Source organism: Coturnix japonica, chromosome 2 (genome assembly GCF_001577835.2).
Source record: "Coturnix japonica isolate 7356 chromosome 2, Coturnix japonica 2.1, whole genome shotgun sequence".
In the NCBI taxonomy this organism is placed as follows: Eukaryota; Metazoa; Chordata; class Aves; order Galliformes; family Phasianidae; genus Coturnix; species Coturnix japonica.
The window spans coordinates 104598074-104618452 of NC_029517.1; the positions used below are offsets into that span (position 1 = coordinate 104598074).

General features: G+C 39.7%; 1 protein-coding gene across 1 annotated transcript in view; it reads right to left on the minus strand.

Annotated features, from left to right (window-relative positions):
• The window catches only part of CPA6 (carboxypeptidase A6), a 79632-nt gene that overhangs the window by 17438 nt on the left and 41815 nt on the right, over positions 1 to 20379 (minus strand). The window contains exons 3-6 of the mRNA XM_015855679.2: positions 13966 to 14090; positions 10385 to 10499; positions 9211 to 9312; positions 8384 to 8488 (exon numbers count right to left, since the gene is read on the minus strand). Of these exons, the coding sequence (XP_015711165.1) occupies positions 8384 to 8488; positions 9211 to 9312; positions 10385 to 10499; positions 13966 to 14090 (447 nt within the window). The remainder of the gene's footprint in view (positions 1 to 8383; positions 8489 to 9210; positions 9313 to 10384; positions 10500 to 13965; positions 14091 to 20379) is intronic.

A 20379-nucleotide genomic window follows, 5' to 3' on the forward strand; every position in this document is an offset into this window, starting at 1 on the left:
ACCCTAGTGAATGCAGCATCTTGTGGGGAACAAGTTAGACACAGTTATACAGATCTTAATGGAATTCATAGGTCATTCTTAGTCCACTCAGGGTCATTACATTAAAAAAATATCTCCTAAGTCCCAAATAAGTTCAGGTCTATCCAGGAGGGAAATGAAAAGCCTGTGCTATTCTAAAATGCAATGAATACTCTGACAGGGGCAACACAGACTTATCTCGTAGTAATCATATGCACCTAATTACCACACAAGCCTGGCAGCAGCCAACTGAGATGTTTACCTCTGAGAAATATGATTCTTAAATTTTGCTTTCTAATTATGTTGGCTCAAGGTAGTATATGTTGACAGAAATCTGATGAAGTTTACTTGAATACACCATTTAATTAAATAGCTGATATGCATTTAAGCAGTTAAGATACAAAATACTACTCGTAGTTCAGTTTCTGAAACAACTAAGCTGTACAAAACACAGAATTTTCCTTCAGTCTTTCATATTAAGTGGTGCATCTGCATATTGGTAGGACTGAAATTCTACTTAAGCAACATAATCATTCACAGCAGACTGCTAAAATACGAAGCAGGATTTCTTCCTCAGGACAAGTAACACGTTAGAACAAAAATGTGAATGATCTTCATGCACTGAAGAAGAAGAACACACCCAGCAGCAGAAAGGCCTTCACCAGCAAATGTCATTGGAAAGTCCCTACTTCAGCACAAGGCAGCAGCTGCAGAGTTATGTTTATTTTATCAAAATGCATTCACATTGTGAAAAATGAATAGCTGCAAGCACAAGAAAAGTAATTTTTACCTTCCTAAGATCATGAATAGTTAGGAAGTTGCAGCTAAGTAACTGAAATTGCAGAAAGGAAATCATGCTACATATATAAATATAGCATGATTATATATTACATATATATTTATTTTCCTTTTGGAAAAAGAAAACCATAACTATTTTTTATGTTCTAATTTTTAAATTTTTTGCCATCATGAAGTTGTCACATCAGAGGAAAGGACCATCTCTAAACGACAATAATGTTGAATAGGACTTGGGGAAAATCCACTATGAACCAAATGAAAAAGGAAGCAACATTGCACAGCACAGAGCTAGTTTGCTACAGCTGTTTTTAAAACAATGCATCACATGCCTCGTTGTGGTGATACAATGGTACTGCACTCCATCTTTTTTGGCACCGGTTTAGGCTTTATCCATTAAAAAAAGCCAACACCAAAACATCACAACTGAAGGCACATCTTGTTGGTAGTGTTTACTGCTGCTTTATTTTCCTACCTATCAGAACCGGTGCGCGTGGGTAACCTCTGTTTTCAGTAGCATGGATGTGCTGGAGAGATGCAGAAACGCAGAGCAAAGTGGGATGTAAGATGGCTGATGAAATGAGATTCAAAACTGAACCAGCTGTAGAGTGGAGGGAGGTTGCTGAGTAGCAGCTAAACTTAGACATGAATAGCATGGAAACTTCAAATGGCAGGGACAGTATGTGGAGGAAGAAAAAAAAGAACAACCTGTGGATAAAACAGATTCTGCATTTGCACCAGTGGCTCTTGCTGTCGAGAAGCTGATGAATGAAGCACTGAGGGAAGAGGCTGAAAGGGGAGAACTCTCTGATGGAGCAAAAACAAATAGCATTTCAGGCAGAAGCTCCTGACAGAAAAGAATGAGTTAGCTAAAGATAAGTAAGGCTGAGTGTTTCAAATATAGATGCTGCTGGATGAAACAGATGGATTTTTCCCCCAGATAATGGATATACAGGGAGTACTCAGAGAAGATGATATTTCTTTTCTTAGGTTAGACAGCTAAAAAGACATCTGGGGAAACTATAGTCTGGCAAATAACGAAAATTAAGCTCCAACAATTGTATTACGTTTATACTGAAAAAACTGCCAGAGCATTTGTGGAGAGATCCATCACCAAAGGACTGGGCCTTCAAGGTGCAGAGCCCTGTCCTCACCGTGCCACAACCACTCACACATGTGCAGGGGGCTGCAAGGGGACAAGATACAGCCTGTAGAGCCTTCTGGTCTTTAGGAGTGAACTGAAAACTGATGAACAGGAGGAAAGTTCAGAGAAGACTTCACAGATAAAGCAGGTATGTTGGTTTAAAGAGCAACAAGAAAAAAAAACAAGTCAAGCCAACATCAGCTGAAGAGCTTTAGCTGAAGGAAAAGGACCTTGGAAAGAAAGAGTGCAGCCAGGTAAAGGGTGAAGGAAAAAAAAAGCTGCAGGTGTGCAGTATTTGTTTTGGCCTTGCATGCCTCTGATTCACTTTGGGATATTTCAAAGAGTTTCAAAAGCTCTTCAGATTTCTGAGAGCCGATACTCACAGATATGCTAAGATCAGGGGTCCCCAGGATCAGGAGTGGCATAAATAAATGTATGGCACACAGAGAGATAGTCAAGTCTGTACTTGCTTTCCTGCAAAAATTTCTGCTTAGAAAACTTGAAAAAAAAAAAGAGATGGAAAGTATATCATGGGGAGGGTGAACTAACTCAGTTGTCTCAAACTACATTTGTCTCAGTTCCAAAATAAAGGTGTAATGAGCATTCTTTAAATTAATGTTAGTCTGAAATCTTGGATTGTGGGAATGTGCCATTTCATCTGTACCTTCAAAGACTTTAGTCTGTTGAGAAATGATAGACCAAGCAGTTAATCTTTTAACAAACATTGATGTGTTGCTTCATATAGCTCACTTACAGAGCCCTGAGATCAGGATGTTTCTGTAGTGTGTGAAAAACAGGTGTCTGAATCTCATCATCGCCAGGGAGAAAGGCAGCATTCAAGACTCCGGTAGTTATGGAGAGCAAGGGAAAATAAATCTCCTGAATCCTAAAACCTTACCCATTTTGATGTAGTTCAGCATTACTCGAAATGATTGAGAAGGTGAGGCTGATTCCTAACAGCGAACATCAACACTGGGCTGATGGACTGAGTGCTGCTCTGATTGTTGATGCAGTATCCCACAGGTGTTTTGTCCATCAGAACATGGACTGAGGAATTTTGCAGAATGAGTTTAAATGTTAAACTCGCTTTCAGCAGTTCTTAAAGATGGAAAAGTTATAGCTTTATGGCCTTTTAACCACATGGTCTGCCCAGCATTGAAAAATAATCAGACCTCTCTAGAAGTCATGTTGTCATCATGGTCTCCTGCTTGGACCTGCTTTTGGTCCTTTTTCAGTTCTATACATGTATGCCCTATTATTTTAGGTATCCTGCCTTCACAGCCGAGCACTTCATAAACATTCCTGAGGAAGAATCTGAGGCCTCAAACCATGCAAAATTCCTGGTAAAAACTGGTCTCTGGAGCCTGGTCCACAGGCCTAATGGCTGCCTAATTGGCAGTATCCATCCCACGCGATTTCTCATAAATCAGTCTCAAGCTTAGCATTGTGCAGGCAGGTGTTGCCATTTTGCATCTTGTACAGTTTCTGTCTCTTAGCTCATTATTATGAAGGGAAAAGATGGGACCAGGAATTCCTGTTTTTGGAAGCAATTAATATCAATGTCAGCGTTTTAAAAAACTTTTCCCCCTTCGTTTAATTTTTCCTTCTGAGGCTGCCTATTTGCTTCCTGGCTGTGCTATGAAGTATGAGCGCATCGTGGTGGATAATTTGGAAACTCATATAATTGGGATCATAGGAAACACACATTTCAGGGTTTGGACTTTTAGCTATGTATCTCACAATCTGAAGTATATGGGGCAAACTGATTCTTCTTCTTTCAGATTTGAGATTTTTCTGAGATAAGACAACTATTATGGCCTATATTTAAGAGACAAGATGAGCAGGGATTCAGCGATGTGCATTTGGACAGCTTCTCCCTAGTGGACATTTGGATGGAGGTGAGAGAGCTGATGTGGGTGTCCTAGGAAAGTCAATGCCTGAACCAAATTTATCAAGAAATATTGATCAAATCCAGAAAAGGCAGAAATAGTTCTGAACATTTTTTCAGCAAAGATCTTAGATATTGGTTAGGTTCTGTCCCAGAGGAGGCAGTCAGTAACATTGCTAGACCAGGAAAAAAAGTGCACAATAGGCTCACATTAAAGAAATGCGGGTATGTGCAATGCAGTATAAGCTGGCACAGATTCAAAGGATAATAATATTCTTTTGAGGCAAGTCCACAGATTTTAAACATTTCAAAAAAGTAAGAGCCTAGGCAGTCTATGAAAGAGAATGCCTTAATTCACATATGAAATGCAGATCAGCTGAATCAAGACAAAATGTCAGTTTTCCATTTCTTCCTGAAAAGGATACATACTTGGGTATTGGAGAAAACAGTGATGGTAAAGAGTGGTACACTTCCAGATGAAGAGACTACTTGTACTTTCATGAGAGGTCTTGATAAGGCCTCTCCCTTAGGGGAATGCACTTTATCGCAACAAGCTTTATCTTTCTACTTGTCATTGGATTCTAAGTATGATCAATTTTTTCTTCTTGAACATTTTTCATTATATTTCTTGAATTTTCTAATCTTTTAGGTTTAAAATTCAAAATCTTCAATGGTAGCAAAGAGTAGTGCATCTTAAAGTTGCATCTCTTGTATTTTGTTTTCTGAAAACACTGTGTGAGTGGCATTTCAAGGTTATACGTCATTGGGATGGATCAAATGGCAGCACTTTATTAGAGTGCAGAAAGTCAAACCAGATGTAATGTGAATCCTCATCTGCTTCCACTAAAACTGAAACAGAATCTAGTTTTAATGTAAATTTGAAGAGTAGCCTGTGAAACATATTTCAAAATCTCAAAACAATGGTGAAATTCTGAATCTGAGATCTGGATAATTTGATATCTGAATTTTACTTCTCTTGAAGTATCTGCACACTCAGTGAAGTGAATTTAAATGCTCTTTGTTAACACATATAAATATTTAAAGTACTTCATTGGAAAGTCTGTAGATTTTGCTTCTTAAATTCCACAAAGGGCTCTTTTGGTCTAATATGCTATATTTGATAATTATGGGTTCCATTAGACTCATGTATCCTTGCAGGCTGCCTTCAGACTAGTCCACATGTAATCAGTTCCATTTCTTTTCTCAGTTCCTTTTGCTACCCTATACTCCACTGTCAGGGACTTTTTTCCTGGCCCTTTTCAGCTGAGTAAGTTGGTGGGACTCCACTGTAACCTGTTATCGATAGCAAATATCTATTGCCAAGTTTTCCACCAGCACAGACACTTCTCTGTGGCTCTTTAGCTGATTCTTAAAGTATGCACAGAAGTCCTATTTCTTGACTTGAAATGCAGTGACCATGAGGCAGGGTTTGTCAGAGGTCACCAGTATTGCTAATTCCTGTAGAACTTCTGATTATCTGTAGCCGAGAGACTAAAGGCATTTAAGAGATGCCTTCTACAGAAACAAACAGTGAAGTTCTTATTAACACCAGATCTACAGGATCCAGAACCAAGGCTAGAGCTCATGCTGGAGTACATTACAGTTCTTAAAGAAGTGAACAAAAAAACCACCCCAAACCCAAACAACAGTCTTTGCTCTTCTTTTGTTTGTTTCAAAAGACAGAGAGGTTTGGTTTTGTACTTCAAAACTGTATTAGCACATACTGCAAAACTGTATGTTTTTTCTCTTTTCAGTCTTAAGCCTCCCATTCTAGATCTGGAGTATGGATTCTTCGGAAGATTAATTATGTCTTGAATCCCACACAGACCTTCCAGTTAGGTCAAGAGGTTTCCTATGTACAAAATTACTTTGGAATTAAAGTCAAGTGCTTCAATGTAAGCAATAATATATTTTTCCTTAGCTTATGGTTGTCAGGACCCTGAGGGCTGTCCCAGCCCATGCTGTTCCTGTCTACCTCATGGCTCCCCAATGCTGCCCAGGGCCCATTAATCCCCTGGGACCATCACTACAACAAACTCACAGCAGGGGTTGTCCCCACTTCCCACAGCCCAGTCCTGCTGGCCATGGGCCCCAATAAGTCAGGCCCACTTGCAGGCCTATTTCCCAGCCTGGTCTTGGCAATGCCTGGGGCTTCTGGGGTGGTGGGAAGGGACGTGCTTTCAAGTTGCTACTGCCTCCAGATATGGCCTCCAGGGGACCTATGGCCCCTCAGTAGTCTGACAGTGGCAATGGAAACAAGTGACAGATGCTACAGGGTGAAGTGAAACAAGGCAGTATTTCAGATTGCCTGCACAGAAAATGGACACGTAGACACTGCTCCTGCTAGAAAAGAAGCTAACATCACATAAATCCAATTTCTCCTTTTGCTTGCCTTAAATCAACGAGCTCGTGTTGCTATTCCTTAGAGTCAACACACATGCCTGGAAAAACTGGTTTCCAAGAGGACTGCCCTTTCTCAGAACTGCACATAGGCACAAGGGAAGATGGAAAGTGCTTCTGGGCTGCTGAGGTGCTTATGTGAGGGAGTTTGCCAGAGAAACAGAATGACAGAGTTTGAAGCACAAAGAGTCCTTCAGTTTTCACAGAGTTCATTCTCAAAATGCCTAATCCATTTGAGAAAAGCATTATCCTAATGTAAACAATCTAATTGCCTTCACCCTTCCACCCTCCCCACCACTTTTAAATAATGAATCTGCAAGCACAGTTCTTATCCAGATGCTGGATTGAAATATTGCTCTAACAAAAGAAGAAAATGTCTGTCATCAGCAAACAAAGGCGATGTGTGACCAAGGTGTGCAAAACTGTACATTCTTGTAGTCTCAAGGAAATCTTCAGTTCTGTAAAACCTTTCTTTAATCTAGGAAAATGCCTTTATATAGGTAGCGAAATATTCCTACTAGCAAGCTGCTCTCCGAGGATCTCAAATAACAGCCAGAAGGTTTTCATATACACACGCACAGGTCATATTCTTCCATAAGCTCTACAGAGAAATCTCATGATTTTTACCTTACTGCCACATTGTAGTACTTTATGTTAAAACCTCCATAAGGAAGATGTACTTGAGCAGAAGGCTTCCCACAACTGTCTGTCTGATCCAAACCTCTCTTTGCCTTCCTGCAACCTGTTCTACGAGGTAGGAGAGCTGCTCAGAAATACTTGCAAGTTTGTTCTCCTTCACACTAACAGGAGTCCTAATAAGAAGACTTATCATTGCATGCAACTTCTGAAAGCAGCTTCTGGGTCTGATTTAGCCCATGCATGCACCAGCAGCCTAGATTCTAATGACCTCATTATTTCAGTACTTGCTATACATGTTGCTGCTGTGACTTTTGATAATATGATCATCTCAGCTATCTCTGTGGCAAAGACAGCCTAATATAATTAGGATATGAGGTTGGACCAGATGGTCTCTGAGGTCCCTTCAACCAGGGCATTTTTGTGATTCTTTTCTATGATCCCGGAATGTTCATGATACAGAAATTTACTCTCATGAAGTGACTTACAGGATCAGAATCTTTTTTGCTGAACAGAGACATCCCAGAAAATAAAGGCAGATAATTTAAGTCAGAATTGTGGAATTCACAGTGGAAAGGTGAAAGAGAAGTGAGGAAATTGTGTTCATAGGAAGGACCTTGCAAATAAGGATTTTGCATCACATATTTTGTGCAGAAAACAGTATGCAAAATTACTCAAAGCACATCTGCTGGTTTTGTTTTTTGAAGCCCTGTTTGACTTCTGTAAATTTCATCACAGAATAGTCCACACTGTGCAGGTTATATTATCTTCAGCAAAAGTTTTTTGGCTAAGGCGAAATGTCAAAATCCTGCAAACATATCATGCAGCTGAAATGAATCCCAAATCAGAAGAGATTAAGCATTGATGTTAAATAAATACATAAAGAACATCACACAAGCAGAATGCAAAATTGCAAGTGCCTTGATTTCCCTGAGCATTTGAAAAATGGCATAGGGATGGATATGAAGGCTAGACTTTGGATATGAAAGACAAAGGGAGTATAAATCTGATAACACAGAATCAAAGAAACACTGGACAAATCACATGATACTCAAAGAATATGGAAAGTATCATTTTAGGTGAAATCTATACACAATTTTAGCTCCCTGTTCCTATAGAATTGCACAAAAGAGAAATGTATTTTTTTTCAGTCCTTAAAGCAATAGGAATGCTGAACTCTTCTGAGTCAGTACACACTGGCACTGATTTACCTGGACAATTACCAGAATTACATTTTTAGGCCTTGGAATAAAATCCTGCTTCACATCTCTGCCAATGTATGTCTGGCATATTTTTGTCCTGTGCCTAACTGTGTCTGGCTGTCACTATCAGCTTAATTAACCAAGTGCCAAGCATTCTACAAATACTAATTAAAAAAAAGAAAAAGCAGTAAAGTAATAGCTGTGGTTCTTACTAGAGATTTGCTAGATTGGCTATAGCTAATATGCAGTGTTTATTGAACTGAAGGAGGTGCATGGCTCTAAAGTATTTTAAATACTTACTTCTTTCACAAACCACTGGCAGAAGGCAGGGGAGATCCACTCTCTTGCATGAATCCCGCAGTCTATCCAGACAGCTTTCTTGTAAGGTCGTGATCTTTTACCTAACTTGAAATTTGAATATTCAGAAACGTATCAATAGATCTTATGACATTAGTGAGACACAGTTATATGAAGATAATGTACTATTGATAACATGCAGGTATGGCCAAGATAGTGAGCAACATTACAGGAAAAGTGAGATCTGTCAATTCTTCCACAAGGGAGGAAGTTCTTAACTGTCACATGGAGCAGGCTGAGGAAAAACAATGCTGCAGGAATGCATTAATGGAGAATCACATTTTAGGAACTCTTCAACAGTGGATGGAAATGATATTGAAAGTAACTTGTTCAGTCCTGTGCTAACACCTTCTCTTTCTGTCATCCTAATATTTTGAGATGAGAGCGCACAATTCTGGACTTTTGTCAATAGCCAAACCAGGTGCATGTGTGCCATGTGCTGAGAAGGGATCCAGACCCTCTGGGGTCCCTCTGTTGCATAACTTCTTTTACAGATTGGCTACAATACTTTCCAGCTCCATTAAATCAAAACCCTGTCAATGGTACCTGCTGCTTGCTAGATGCATGCATATCAATCCAAGTGAATAGGACTGGGCTTTTAATTTTCCAGCCAAAAAAATGTTCAAGGCCAAGTTCAGATATACTCTTAGGACTTGGCAATTCTTCTTTTAGGAAACCCTGATAACCTGCATCTCTGGTGCACCTGATATTAGTAACCATCTGCCACTGATCCCAGAATTTAGCCAGATTAATGAGCACTTAATCTTTACCTTGAGTACATACAGCGGTCTCCCTTCATAGGACTTTCCAACAGAGAACATATGAACAAGATCTGAATGAGTTTTATTCAGATAATACATCCATTCCTCGATCTGCAAATACAGAAATAGAGCTGTTGCTTCAGTCTTTGCATTTCACGGGAAGTAGCTGTAACTCGTAACTACTGAGTACTGTAGCTCCCAGTACTCAGAATGTTGTGGGATTTTCTTGTAGTTTTTATTTTTAGTCTTATTTGTTTTGTTTTTGATTATATACTTGAATTATAATTGAGCTCCCATGTTTCTATTGCCAGAGGCAGGAAGCAGCCTGTGCTCTTTTTTTTCTCTCCTCATTTTAGTACTGGAATGCATTAGCTGTTCACCAAGAATCTGGAGATGAAGCTAATCAGGCGCTCCCATTAAATATAAAGAATGGATGGAAAGAGGCCCATGTCTGCTTGCCAAGACATGGGATGGCAAACAGATTCAATAAGCAAGGAGCACCTGTGGGATTCAGCATTACTTGTGTTACTTGTTTCACAGGCACCAGATCTCACCGAGGCACAGCAGCTGCACACTCAGTCCAGAGTCTTAATTTTAGTGCATGCTGAAACTATGAACCTGTGTGGATACACCAAAATCAATAGATTACTTACCAGCTATCTTTCAGTTTAGCATCCCTTATACCTGAGTCTGTATTGAAATGTTTTTAAGGCTTTGGATGCCTCATGTAAATGCTGCAACATTTGTTCACATTGCGTACTTAACTCAGTGAGAGCAGTCACTGAACTCTCTTAATCCATCGGAATCATAGAGTCATAGAATCCTTAAAGTTAGAAGGGACCTTTAAAGGTCATCTAGTCCTACTCCTCTAAATGAACAGAGATATGCATCAAGGGCCTGATGCAGCCTTGCCTTGAAAATCTCTGGGGATGGGGCATCAAAAGACCTGTTTTAAAATCAAAACTCAGAAGTTGTCAGAGACACTTACATGTAAATGTATGCCTTGAATACAAATACATAACTATATATATGTGTACTTTAAGAAGGCACCTATTTCTGAAGAGACATTTAGCACACTTCTGAAGATAACCAAGCAACCGTTGCTTCTACAGAGAGTGAAACTTCAGCCTCACTGAAGATGGAGGTGTAGCAGATACAAGGTGCAGTATGAATTTCCACGTACTTCTTCCAGGGAGTGATATACTTCATAGTTATACTCAGGGAGGGACCTTCGATGCCTAGATGCCCTCTGTCCTGTTTGGTTTTCTATTGCTTTCTGTAGATCTGATATGAGAATCCTAGGTGAAATAAAAGATAGAGGTTTTTCTGAGCAGCCAGTAGAACATACATGCTAAAGCAGAACAACAGTCACATTTAGAAGAAATACAGCAGGAGCTAAAACACCCTGGCGCTGCTTCATCTGTTATATCATGACAGTACAGTGCTTCAGGCTTATTTGAATATATGTTGTCACAAAAATAGTCCTCTTGCTTTGAAATGTAACAGTGCCTTCAAAAAACAGAATTCGCTTCTTAAGAGAATAAAGCAAAATGATGTAAATAATGCAGCCAGTGTGAAGAAGAAGCCACTTTCATTTGTTTATGGATCAGCATTTGTTGTTGTCTTTTATAACCTAGTTATATGTGACTATGTGTCTTCAAACTTTGATTTGAAAACCATAAAATCACATTTTCAGGCTTAGAATAAGACACGCATACTTTTTCTCATGGGTATTGTACCAGCATGAAACATTACATATACCTGTAAGTTGCAGAGGCAAAACAAAAAATGGAGACTTTGACAGCATTATTCTGTGAATTGCAACAAATGACAGCAAAGAAAGCACCTTAAATATGGTTTGTTGATGGCATTTATCTACTTTGCAATAGTTGTCTGTCAGTTATTTCAAAATAACTTGTGAAAAAAAAGGAACAGCATTAAGTCAGCGTAACAAACATGTGAATACACCTGTATAATTAGTGGGAGGGTCCATGCTTTAAGAGTGAAAGGCAGGAAAGGCTGAAAATTTTCCTGTTTCATTGCAAAACTAAATAATGATGCACATCTAAAAGTATAGTATAGAAAATACCTAAAAATAGAGGGCGGATTGTCTGCCACACAGCAGCAGAAGCTGGGAATACCATCAATGACAGCAACAGTGAGGTCTGTGAAACTGAAGGCAGTGCTTCTCAAATCAGAGAATCATAGAATAGTTAGGGTTGGAAGGGTCCTTTAAAATCCCCTTTAGCCCCCTGCTATAGGCAGGGATGCCTCCTTCTAGACCAGGTTGCTCATAGCCCTATTCAGCCTGGCCTTGAGTACTTCCAGGTAGGGGCCATGCACAACCTTACTGGGCAGCCTGTTCCAGTGTCTCACTGGTCTCATGGTAAAGAATTTCCTCCTAACATCTAGCCTGTATCTGCATGCAAAGCAAAGTAAAGGTTATCAGCATTCTTAAAATGTCATAGGGAAGTAACTGCATAATTAGGAATTACATTGTTCTACATCAGTAACTTTTATTAAGCAAACTAAGGACTTATAGTCTTGACTTGCAAACTGCCACACATTTATAAGACCAGTCTGGTAAAACACTAAAACCTGTAATTAGATTAAAGCAGTGGTTTTACTCAAATCATTAGGACATCTAATATGTTAAAGAAATGCTCACCTACTGTGCTGACTTCCAATTAATGTCAGTACCTGCCAGGATCAAGCTCTGTTTGCTTTTACAATGCTAGATTCAATTTCACAGCTCCCAAATGTCTGTGTGTCTGTACTCCAAATAGTCTTTATTTACTTTTAAACAATTGTGTACTGTGTGCTTATAACATCCAGAGGCTCTTAATTTCCTGAGAACTGAACACAACCTAAATGGCTTTATTGCCAGAGAACTAAAAATTTAGACAACTCAGTGCTGCAAATGTTCACCTGATACATGCCCTGTTTATAGCCGTCTTGTTCCTAGAATCATAGAATGTTAAGGTTGGAAAAGACCACAACGATCATCTAGAGCAACCATCAGCCTATCACCACCATACCACTAACCATGACCCTCAGTGCCACATCTACATGGTTCTTGAATACCAAGACCACCTCCTTGGGCAGCCTGTTCCAATGCCTCATTTTTTCTTGATACTGTTAAGTATTAAGTATTAATGCTTAATACCTGAATCTCCACTGGCACAACTTGAGGCTGTTATCTTTCATCCTGTTTCACCCTGTTGTCATAGAGTCGAGCACTGGAACAGACGGTCTGTCTTTCAGGCCAAGGCTGTTCATCCTCTTCACTACTAAGTCTGCTTGATACTTCCTGTCGTTAGGCACTGGCTGTCCACCGCAACAGTCTGCTTCCAGCCACAGCCTACACCTGCTGCTTCTCTCTGATAAACCCTCCCAGTTCTCACTGAGGTACAGATCTCAGGGGTCACATCAGGACAAGCACATGCACAGCATCCAGGACTTTGCAGGGTTTGATGCTGAGCATCCCGATGGCTGGAAACAAGCAAGTGTCTCTGAATGGGCAGCAGGGAGATGAAGGGAAAGAGCAAAGATACAGCCTGGCCCAAGCAAAATGCTGCCCAACTTCATCCAGAGCACATACATAATGTGCACCAAGTGTCACAGAGGCCCTCTGGAAAGTGAATGTAGGGAAATTCCCCTTAGCTCAAGTAGTTATTACTTTTTCATGCTCACTTTTGCAACCCACATAAAGGTCTCCAAGTATGATGGGTATTTTTGACACATACTAGTTGTCCTTCTGTCATTTCATTTAAGGGGGTTTACTGTGAGCAGGAACAGGTGTTAATGCAGCTGCTGGGACACCCTAATTAAGGGACTTCATGTTATAAGCACAGGAAAACAATTACAGAAACCATTATCTCCTTTTTCAAATGTAAACAACCCTGAAGCAGTGTAAAACTCACATGAAAGCAGCTCTGACCTTCGGCTACCATCCCTGTGTAAATAATTACCTTATGTCTGTTTTTGAATTTTTTAAAACGACAAATTAGGTAAAATAAAAATGGAATTCTGATACCAGATCATATAACATACAGTCAGCTTTGTGCCATTCTCTTCTCACTGAGAAATAAAGATAAACATGCTCATGCAGGGCTTTATTCAGGAAATGCTGGTGAGAATTCAAATAACTCATCAGCTGACTACCCATGCGCTTCCACACTGCACTTGAAAAGGCTTTAATGACAAGATCATCACTCATGTCTAGTGTAAGTGTATCAAACTGATAAATATCATTTGACAAGTATACTTAAAAAACTGTCTTGAGTGCTTTCAAGAAACGCTGTAAATGATGCATGATCCTGAACATGTATTTATTCTGTATGACTTGAACTGGGTCACAAGGAATGAAGCGTTATATGACAGAACTAGTATGTTCCTCTATAATTCATGAATGCTTACTTCCTCATTTACAGCACACTTGTAAACAAGCCCAGCTCCTGCTGAACACAGGGAGAGGCAAAGCAGTCTGCAGAATCAGTAATTACCCGTTCTCAGTCACAGATGTGCTTTCCTATACTTTGAAAACACTTAAGCTTGACTCCAAAGGAGGACATTTAATTAAAACTGCCTTCCTGTGGGAGATTTTCTGTTCTCCCATTAAAATGGTTGTTTTCTTGGCAATGTCTAACTGCCTGCCAGTCTAGTTGCTATGTGGAACATATTTTCAAGCACACTTGGTGTGGTAGATCTGCCTGGGAGGCCAGATCTCTGCAGAGATGTACAGAAGGTGAAGCACAGGCTTACGTGTAGTGGATGTTGGCTTGCTGGAGGTAGGGTAGCAGACTTCGGGATGTGTTCTGTGGCAAACGCACATCGATGACCGTACCTTCAGAGATGTGGAAGGTGCTGCTGGGCTGCCACAAGTCCACCTGTAGTGCAGGAACCAACCTGTAATTCATACGTATTCAGTGTAGGTGGGGAAATCCAGGAGATGGGACGCTTGAAGCTATGCAGGCAAACACTCTAGGCATAATATAGAAAATAAAATCATATTCACCGGTCCAGCTGAATATCTGTGGGGAATGGAGCAAGTTCTGAGGAATGAATGCCTCCAGCTTGCCAGAATTCTCATGGGAGATTTGCCAATGGGAAACAAAAAATGACCACAGGGATATGCCTCTTCAGATGGTTTGAAACAAAGGCCACCTCCAACTTCTTGCACAGCAACAGACTACTCCATGTTCCCTTTGTATTTCCTTCTGTGGAGTCCATGATTGTTTCTTAAATTTGTCTTACAAAGTGTTTTATGTGCTCACTAGAGCACTAAAAGACGTGAACATTCAGGAGAGGTAGAAGGTATTGTATATGCCAGTGTTGTTTGCAAAGTGTGCCCATTTTATTTTTGATAATAAATAGATCAGAGCTCAGTAATTGTAAATGAAATGACAAAATGATGGAATTTATATAGTGAAAAAAAACATGCTAGTTACTAACTGATAGCAAAGCTGTTAGTGTGGAAACTACACTTGAACATACCAAAGGTTTTACTTTCTTCTGTTGACAAATTTGAAATACAGTTGGAAATTTTAGACCAGAACATGAAATATTTAGCACATCTTGCCTGGTCTTGCTACAAACCTTGGAGAAGCGATTACGGTTCTGCAACACAGGGTAGTTTCTCTGGTGGTAGTAAGAATATTCTGTCAAGAAGGCATCTGACCTGATACTGCCTCTCAAGGAGGAGTGACTTCAGTTCAGTTTAATGCAATTAAATGTCTACTACATTGTAAGGAAAATACCGAAACGCAACAGCAGCCTCTTTCTATTCCTGCCAAAACCTCTCTCTGCTTCATACTGGCACAATATGGTCTATAGATTTACATGAACTTGCAAGGTGGGTGCAGCATCTTTTGCAGTCTAAAACCAGGACTGGCAAAGTTCTTGAGGCTGGTGAAGCTGACAGCAGCTATGGAGATGGTCAGTAGGAACTGAACTCATGAATTAAATGGTGCTAAATGTAGCTTATAAGTAAAGATCCTCTCACTGTGCTAACACCTTACATTTGTTAGTCTATCAATCTTTTCTATTTTGATTAATTATAGTCATTCAGTGGACTTCCCCCCTTAATTTAATAAAGTTGATTTTAAACATGGTTCATTAGGAATGTATATTCAACTTCTGAGCACAGAGTGTAAAAACCCCATTGCTCTCGGAGTAATAGCATATCAGTGAGCTCTGTGTGAGCCATCTCTATAAAAACAGCAACAAATTTTTACATGCAAACTTAATGCAACTGAAGTGTTTCCTGATATCTACACATACACATCTGGAAATAAGTTACAGATATTAAGAAAAAAAACAACAACAACTCAATTGGGATATACCTGGAACTTGTCTGTATTCTTGATAGTTACTCAGGAGTCATTTTGTTGGATTTCTTCATTATCATGGAGGGGATTAGCCAACAAATATTGACACCATTGCTTATAACATCATGGAGCTTTTTCATTTCTGAGTTATTCTAGCTGTCCCTCACATTACTGGCTTCAAGGGAATATCAAAACCAGAACCAGACAGCTACATAATTTATGAAATCACCAGTAGATTGCATGCCTGAATCTGGTCATGAAAACAGTATTTCACTACTAGTGTTGTCCTGGAAGTGAGACAAAAACATTCCATTTTTAGAAAGCAAACCACTCTTCTTTGACCCAGTTCCCTATTAGGATAAATTTGCTTTAATCTGATGCTCCCTTTGTATACTTTGCAATGTAAACAAAGTGTTGAGCGCTCATCTGGGAGATGTTACCTGTGCTACTCAGAGCACCACTTCAATTGCTTTTGTTCTATAAAGCATATAACAAGAAACACGTTTCTCCAACAGACATTTTATTTATATTGCAACTTCCAACTTGTCCTTGGCATGGAGACCGTGCATGAAAAGAAGACACACACAAGATGGATTGAAGAGCAGGCATGTCAGGTCCGAGCATATCCAATTATCTTTTACTTACTGTCAGTTTTAGGAGACCTCATCACTGAGGGCTCTATTGGAGTCATCACTCTTCTTTCAACATCATTCCTCCATCAAGAGTGCCTCATATTACAACTCTGTGTTAGCAAGTGGCTAGCACATGGTGTTCTTCTGTTCTTGAACTATCTTTGATACCATGTTGTTGTCCCCACACATTATGCATTACCTATTACATGGTATTTTGGATGGTGTTCCAGTTAGTGCTTACAGACGTGTATTTGATTTGCTGGGTACTGAGAAGATTCTCCACCTACCAAAACAGGTAGATGCAGAAAGCCTACTGAACTGTCTGAACATGCAGCCAAATATTTGAACATCAAAATTTACTTGGCACCTGGATGCTAGAGAAGAAGAGATGTGCTTCAGAGTATGTCTTCAACCCTAAATATTCTCATTTCATTTGAGTAGGGCCTTCTAACAGTCGTTTCCAAGTCCTTTCCTATCTGTCATGAGTTGCCCTTAGAGGGTCGAAGGTTTCAATCCTGCCTAGGTCGGGTTTTTCAGCAGGATCAGACTTGGAACCTGCTGCTGCACTCAGTCTGACTGTTCTCAGGTTCAGTGGTGACGCTGCAGATGCCCACTGAGTGCTCTTTCCCAGAATCTCACTGGGGGAAGGAGTGTCGCCTTCTATGAACAATAATGTTTGTGAAAGCATACAGAGGGTTTTAAATACTTACTACTTTATTTAACAAAGAAAATATGAGACATTATTAACTGTGACTACACAGTAGGTACTCTATGAACTTCATATCCTTTTTCCAACATTACTCATCTGATAAAAGTCCCAAAGATTCATTTTATTCTTAGGAAAGACAGTGCTCCTTGGGTTTCATTATAGGCAGTTTCTTTTTAACCTGAGGCGTTAAAGATAGTTGAACAGTGTAAATGTATTAGCTTTTATCTGGACAGCTTCCAAACTGCAGCAGCCCTGAACCCATTAGTCACGTCTTTGGCTCTGCATAACAATGAAAAGTCAACACCAGCAAAAGGGACAAATATTTGTAAAAGATTTGGATGCTGAATTCAGAATTTCTTCCAAAATTAAAAATTATGCAAATGATTTTCCAATAAGACAAATATTTTCTTACTGTAATCCTATCTGTCATAAAGAGTGTACAAATCTTCACCGCTCTGCTGAGACAGAAACCAGAGCAGGGAGCTTCTTCTTCACTAATTCCAGGTTTCCCTCCAACTAGTTCTGTGCCTGTGAAGAGGAGCCCAAAAAGAAAGCAGTTTCCTTACTCTTCCCTTCAAACACATCAGTGCATAAATCCTGCATTTCTTTTCTTCCTTTAAGTCACTGAAAGAACTTCCCAACTTATTCAGACCACAGAACTTAGGATAATAGAAACTAGTGTATAATACAAAATAAGCTCATGCTTTGCATTTAAAGCCATTTTCTTGGGCAGTAGCCTCCAGTTGTTCTTTTTCAGTTTTTCCCAGTTTCTTCCTTCACTAAGTATGTAAGGACAATGCTCGGTGCTCTCACTAGATTTGTCATCGTGTGTAGATCAAACTGATGCATGTCACTGAAACTAACTAGGATAACTGCTGTAATTCACATCCACTATTTGGATAAAAGTGCTTACAAGATTTATTTCTGTTGTAGCTCATAAAGATAGCAATTTTGTTACACTTTTATTACATAGCAATTACAGTTACTGTATTTATTAAGTTATATACAGCAAAACAGGTGCCAAAGCAGACCTTAACATCACTATGGAGATGGAATCTACTTCTAGATTCTTTGGAGAAATGTTGTCAAATGTAAGGTTCAGAATACAATTACTGTTATTACACCATCAGCTCACCTGGCTTTGCATTTCTGATCCTCTTGTGAAAGGGAATTTGTAGTCACTAATGCAAATATTGATACTGTCAGGATGTATAGGTTTTGCATTTGCATCTGTATGTTTATGTATAGGCATATAAACACCCTAAACAGTGCTGAAACTCTTTAAATACATTTTCAGTTAGAAATACAACAGTAGAAAATAGAGAATAGAGGTGGTATCTGCTCTAGCGTCATGAATGTTGTCAGAAGTCTTACTATCAAAGCCTGATCACATAACACATAAAAAATGGAGTCACACACATGTGAATACATGTTCAACTTCTTTTGGTATATTTGCAAAGAATGAATGAAAGGAGAATGAGACCTCTTGAATCTGATATTGGCAGATAGTTATAGCTACGCTCTAGTTTACCTGAAAAGGCTCCAACCACTCCTCTGTAAGTGTAGTCACCCTTGTGGATATTTTCAGGATCAATAATTATTTCATGCTCACATGCCCTTGCCAATTAAGGAACATTACTGACAGTCCTGACTGCAAATCTCCCTCAGCTTTCCTTTACATGCAACAAGGAAGCAGGAGTTTCTTTATGCTTTCTAGAAGGACTTACAGGGTAGTCCTGGCTGCTGGTGCAAAGTAATTTAAGTTTCTGATTTAGCACACTAGACATTTAATTGGCTGTAACTTTTCAGTATTTATTTGCTTTTGAGTGAGGCTGCTAAGAATAATAAATCGAGATTGATTCACTGAATTGCAGCAGCAATAATACGGGCAGTATTAGACTGGGAACAATGCACAGCTTGAGGTTTTGAGTTTTGCAGGTATTTCTGAAACTATAACACAGTAATGATCTTGCTACTCCACTCACACTGATATAATTTTACCCAGTACTCTACACTGCAGAAAAGAACTTGTTGGTTGTTCCTCAAGAGAGTCACTGAGTGAAACACATGGCACAGTTATTTGGTAATTGAATGCCCATTCCCGCAAGTACAGATGCCAATGGACTAAGAAGATTTGAAAGATGTGAAACATTCTTTAGCAGACTCATAAAAAGAACAACAACAAACAAAGCAACCCTGCTATTTCTTATTAAACTATTAATGGCTTGGTTCATTCTGCAGTTGTTGTTGCACTGCTTGAGAACTGGAGTAATGAGCCCTGGTCTCGTTCTGCTCCTATTGAAGCAATGGTAGCTGGGCGATGACTTTGTTGATCTTGGACTCAGGGTTCCTCATCACTTAAAGGGAAAGCGATTTTTCCCACCTCAGAAAGTCCAGACTTCCTGTATTGTATGTGAGCTCATGTGCGTGTACTCATTATATGGGCTCTCTGCTTTTATCTTCAGTCTCCTACTAAAGTTTTCTTGGAACAGTATTTTCCTTCTGAGCCTGGAAAGTAGTTTTATAGACCCTTGTTCTAACCTACTGATATTTAACCCCATGATGGTCCATCTGTATCTGAAACTTTCTGTGTGTATCTGACTACAGTGTGGTAGATTAAAAGTGACTACAGCATCTGGCCACATGAATACATATAAATACAAGATGTTCATAATATATCCAAAGTAAAATGAGCAAAGCCCTGGCTACTGAGATTATTCTGCCCTTCTGCAGAGCAGGAATGGCTTCATTTAGGCTGTTATGTGTTCTTACTGCATTTTCAGATGGACTTTTGTTCTCTGAAGCCTTTTTCAGCATTTGCATTTGGAGCTGCAAATGACCAGATTTACAGCCAGCTGATCATTTTCCCCCATAAGATATTTCTGATTCCCTGAACTGCAATGACAGGATCAATTCAGGGATTACAATGGATAAGCAGCTGCTAGAGAGGCTAGGAAACAATCAGAAGGAGCTGTGGCTTCAAGGCCTGCATGGCTGGCTCCTCCCAGCGTTGAAGAAAGTGCTTGGCTGCACCCAGGAATTTCTTTTGTAAAACCTACTGAAGAATGAGTGGTCTGACTCTATTATGCCAGGAATGTTCACAGAGCAGTAGCTTCTTTGCTATTTATACAAACAACACCAATTCCAGTCAGGCATATGTGATTTAATGTGCTCATAGACCTCTGGTAGAGTAGAAGTAGTCAGCTGGGGCTTGAATGAAGAGGCACTTCAAAAGTAATGCTTACGAAAGAAAATTCCAGAGCAGATAAACCAAATCTGAGGGTTCTGAGAACCTGAGCAAATCTGTTTATTTGCAAAGAAGTTTGGAATGTGACATTTGTTTCTGTCAGTCATATCCAACAGATTTAAAACCATGGAAGGGTTCATAAATCAGCATCAGGTTTCTCAGATTGCCTCCTAAACAAGAAAGAGGGAGAGACAAGGGGCAGTCACTGGAGATGATGTGAGGCAGGACAGGGGATGGACAGGAGGAGCCCTGCAGGACAGA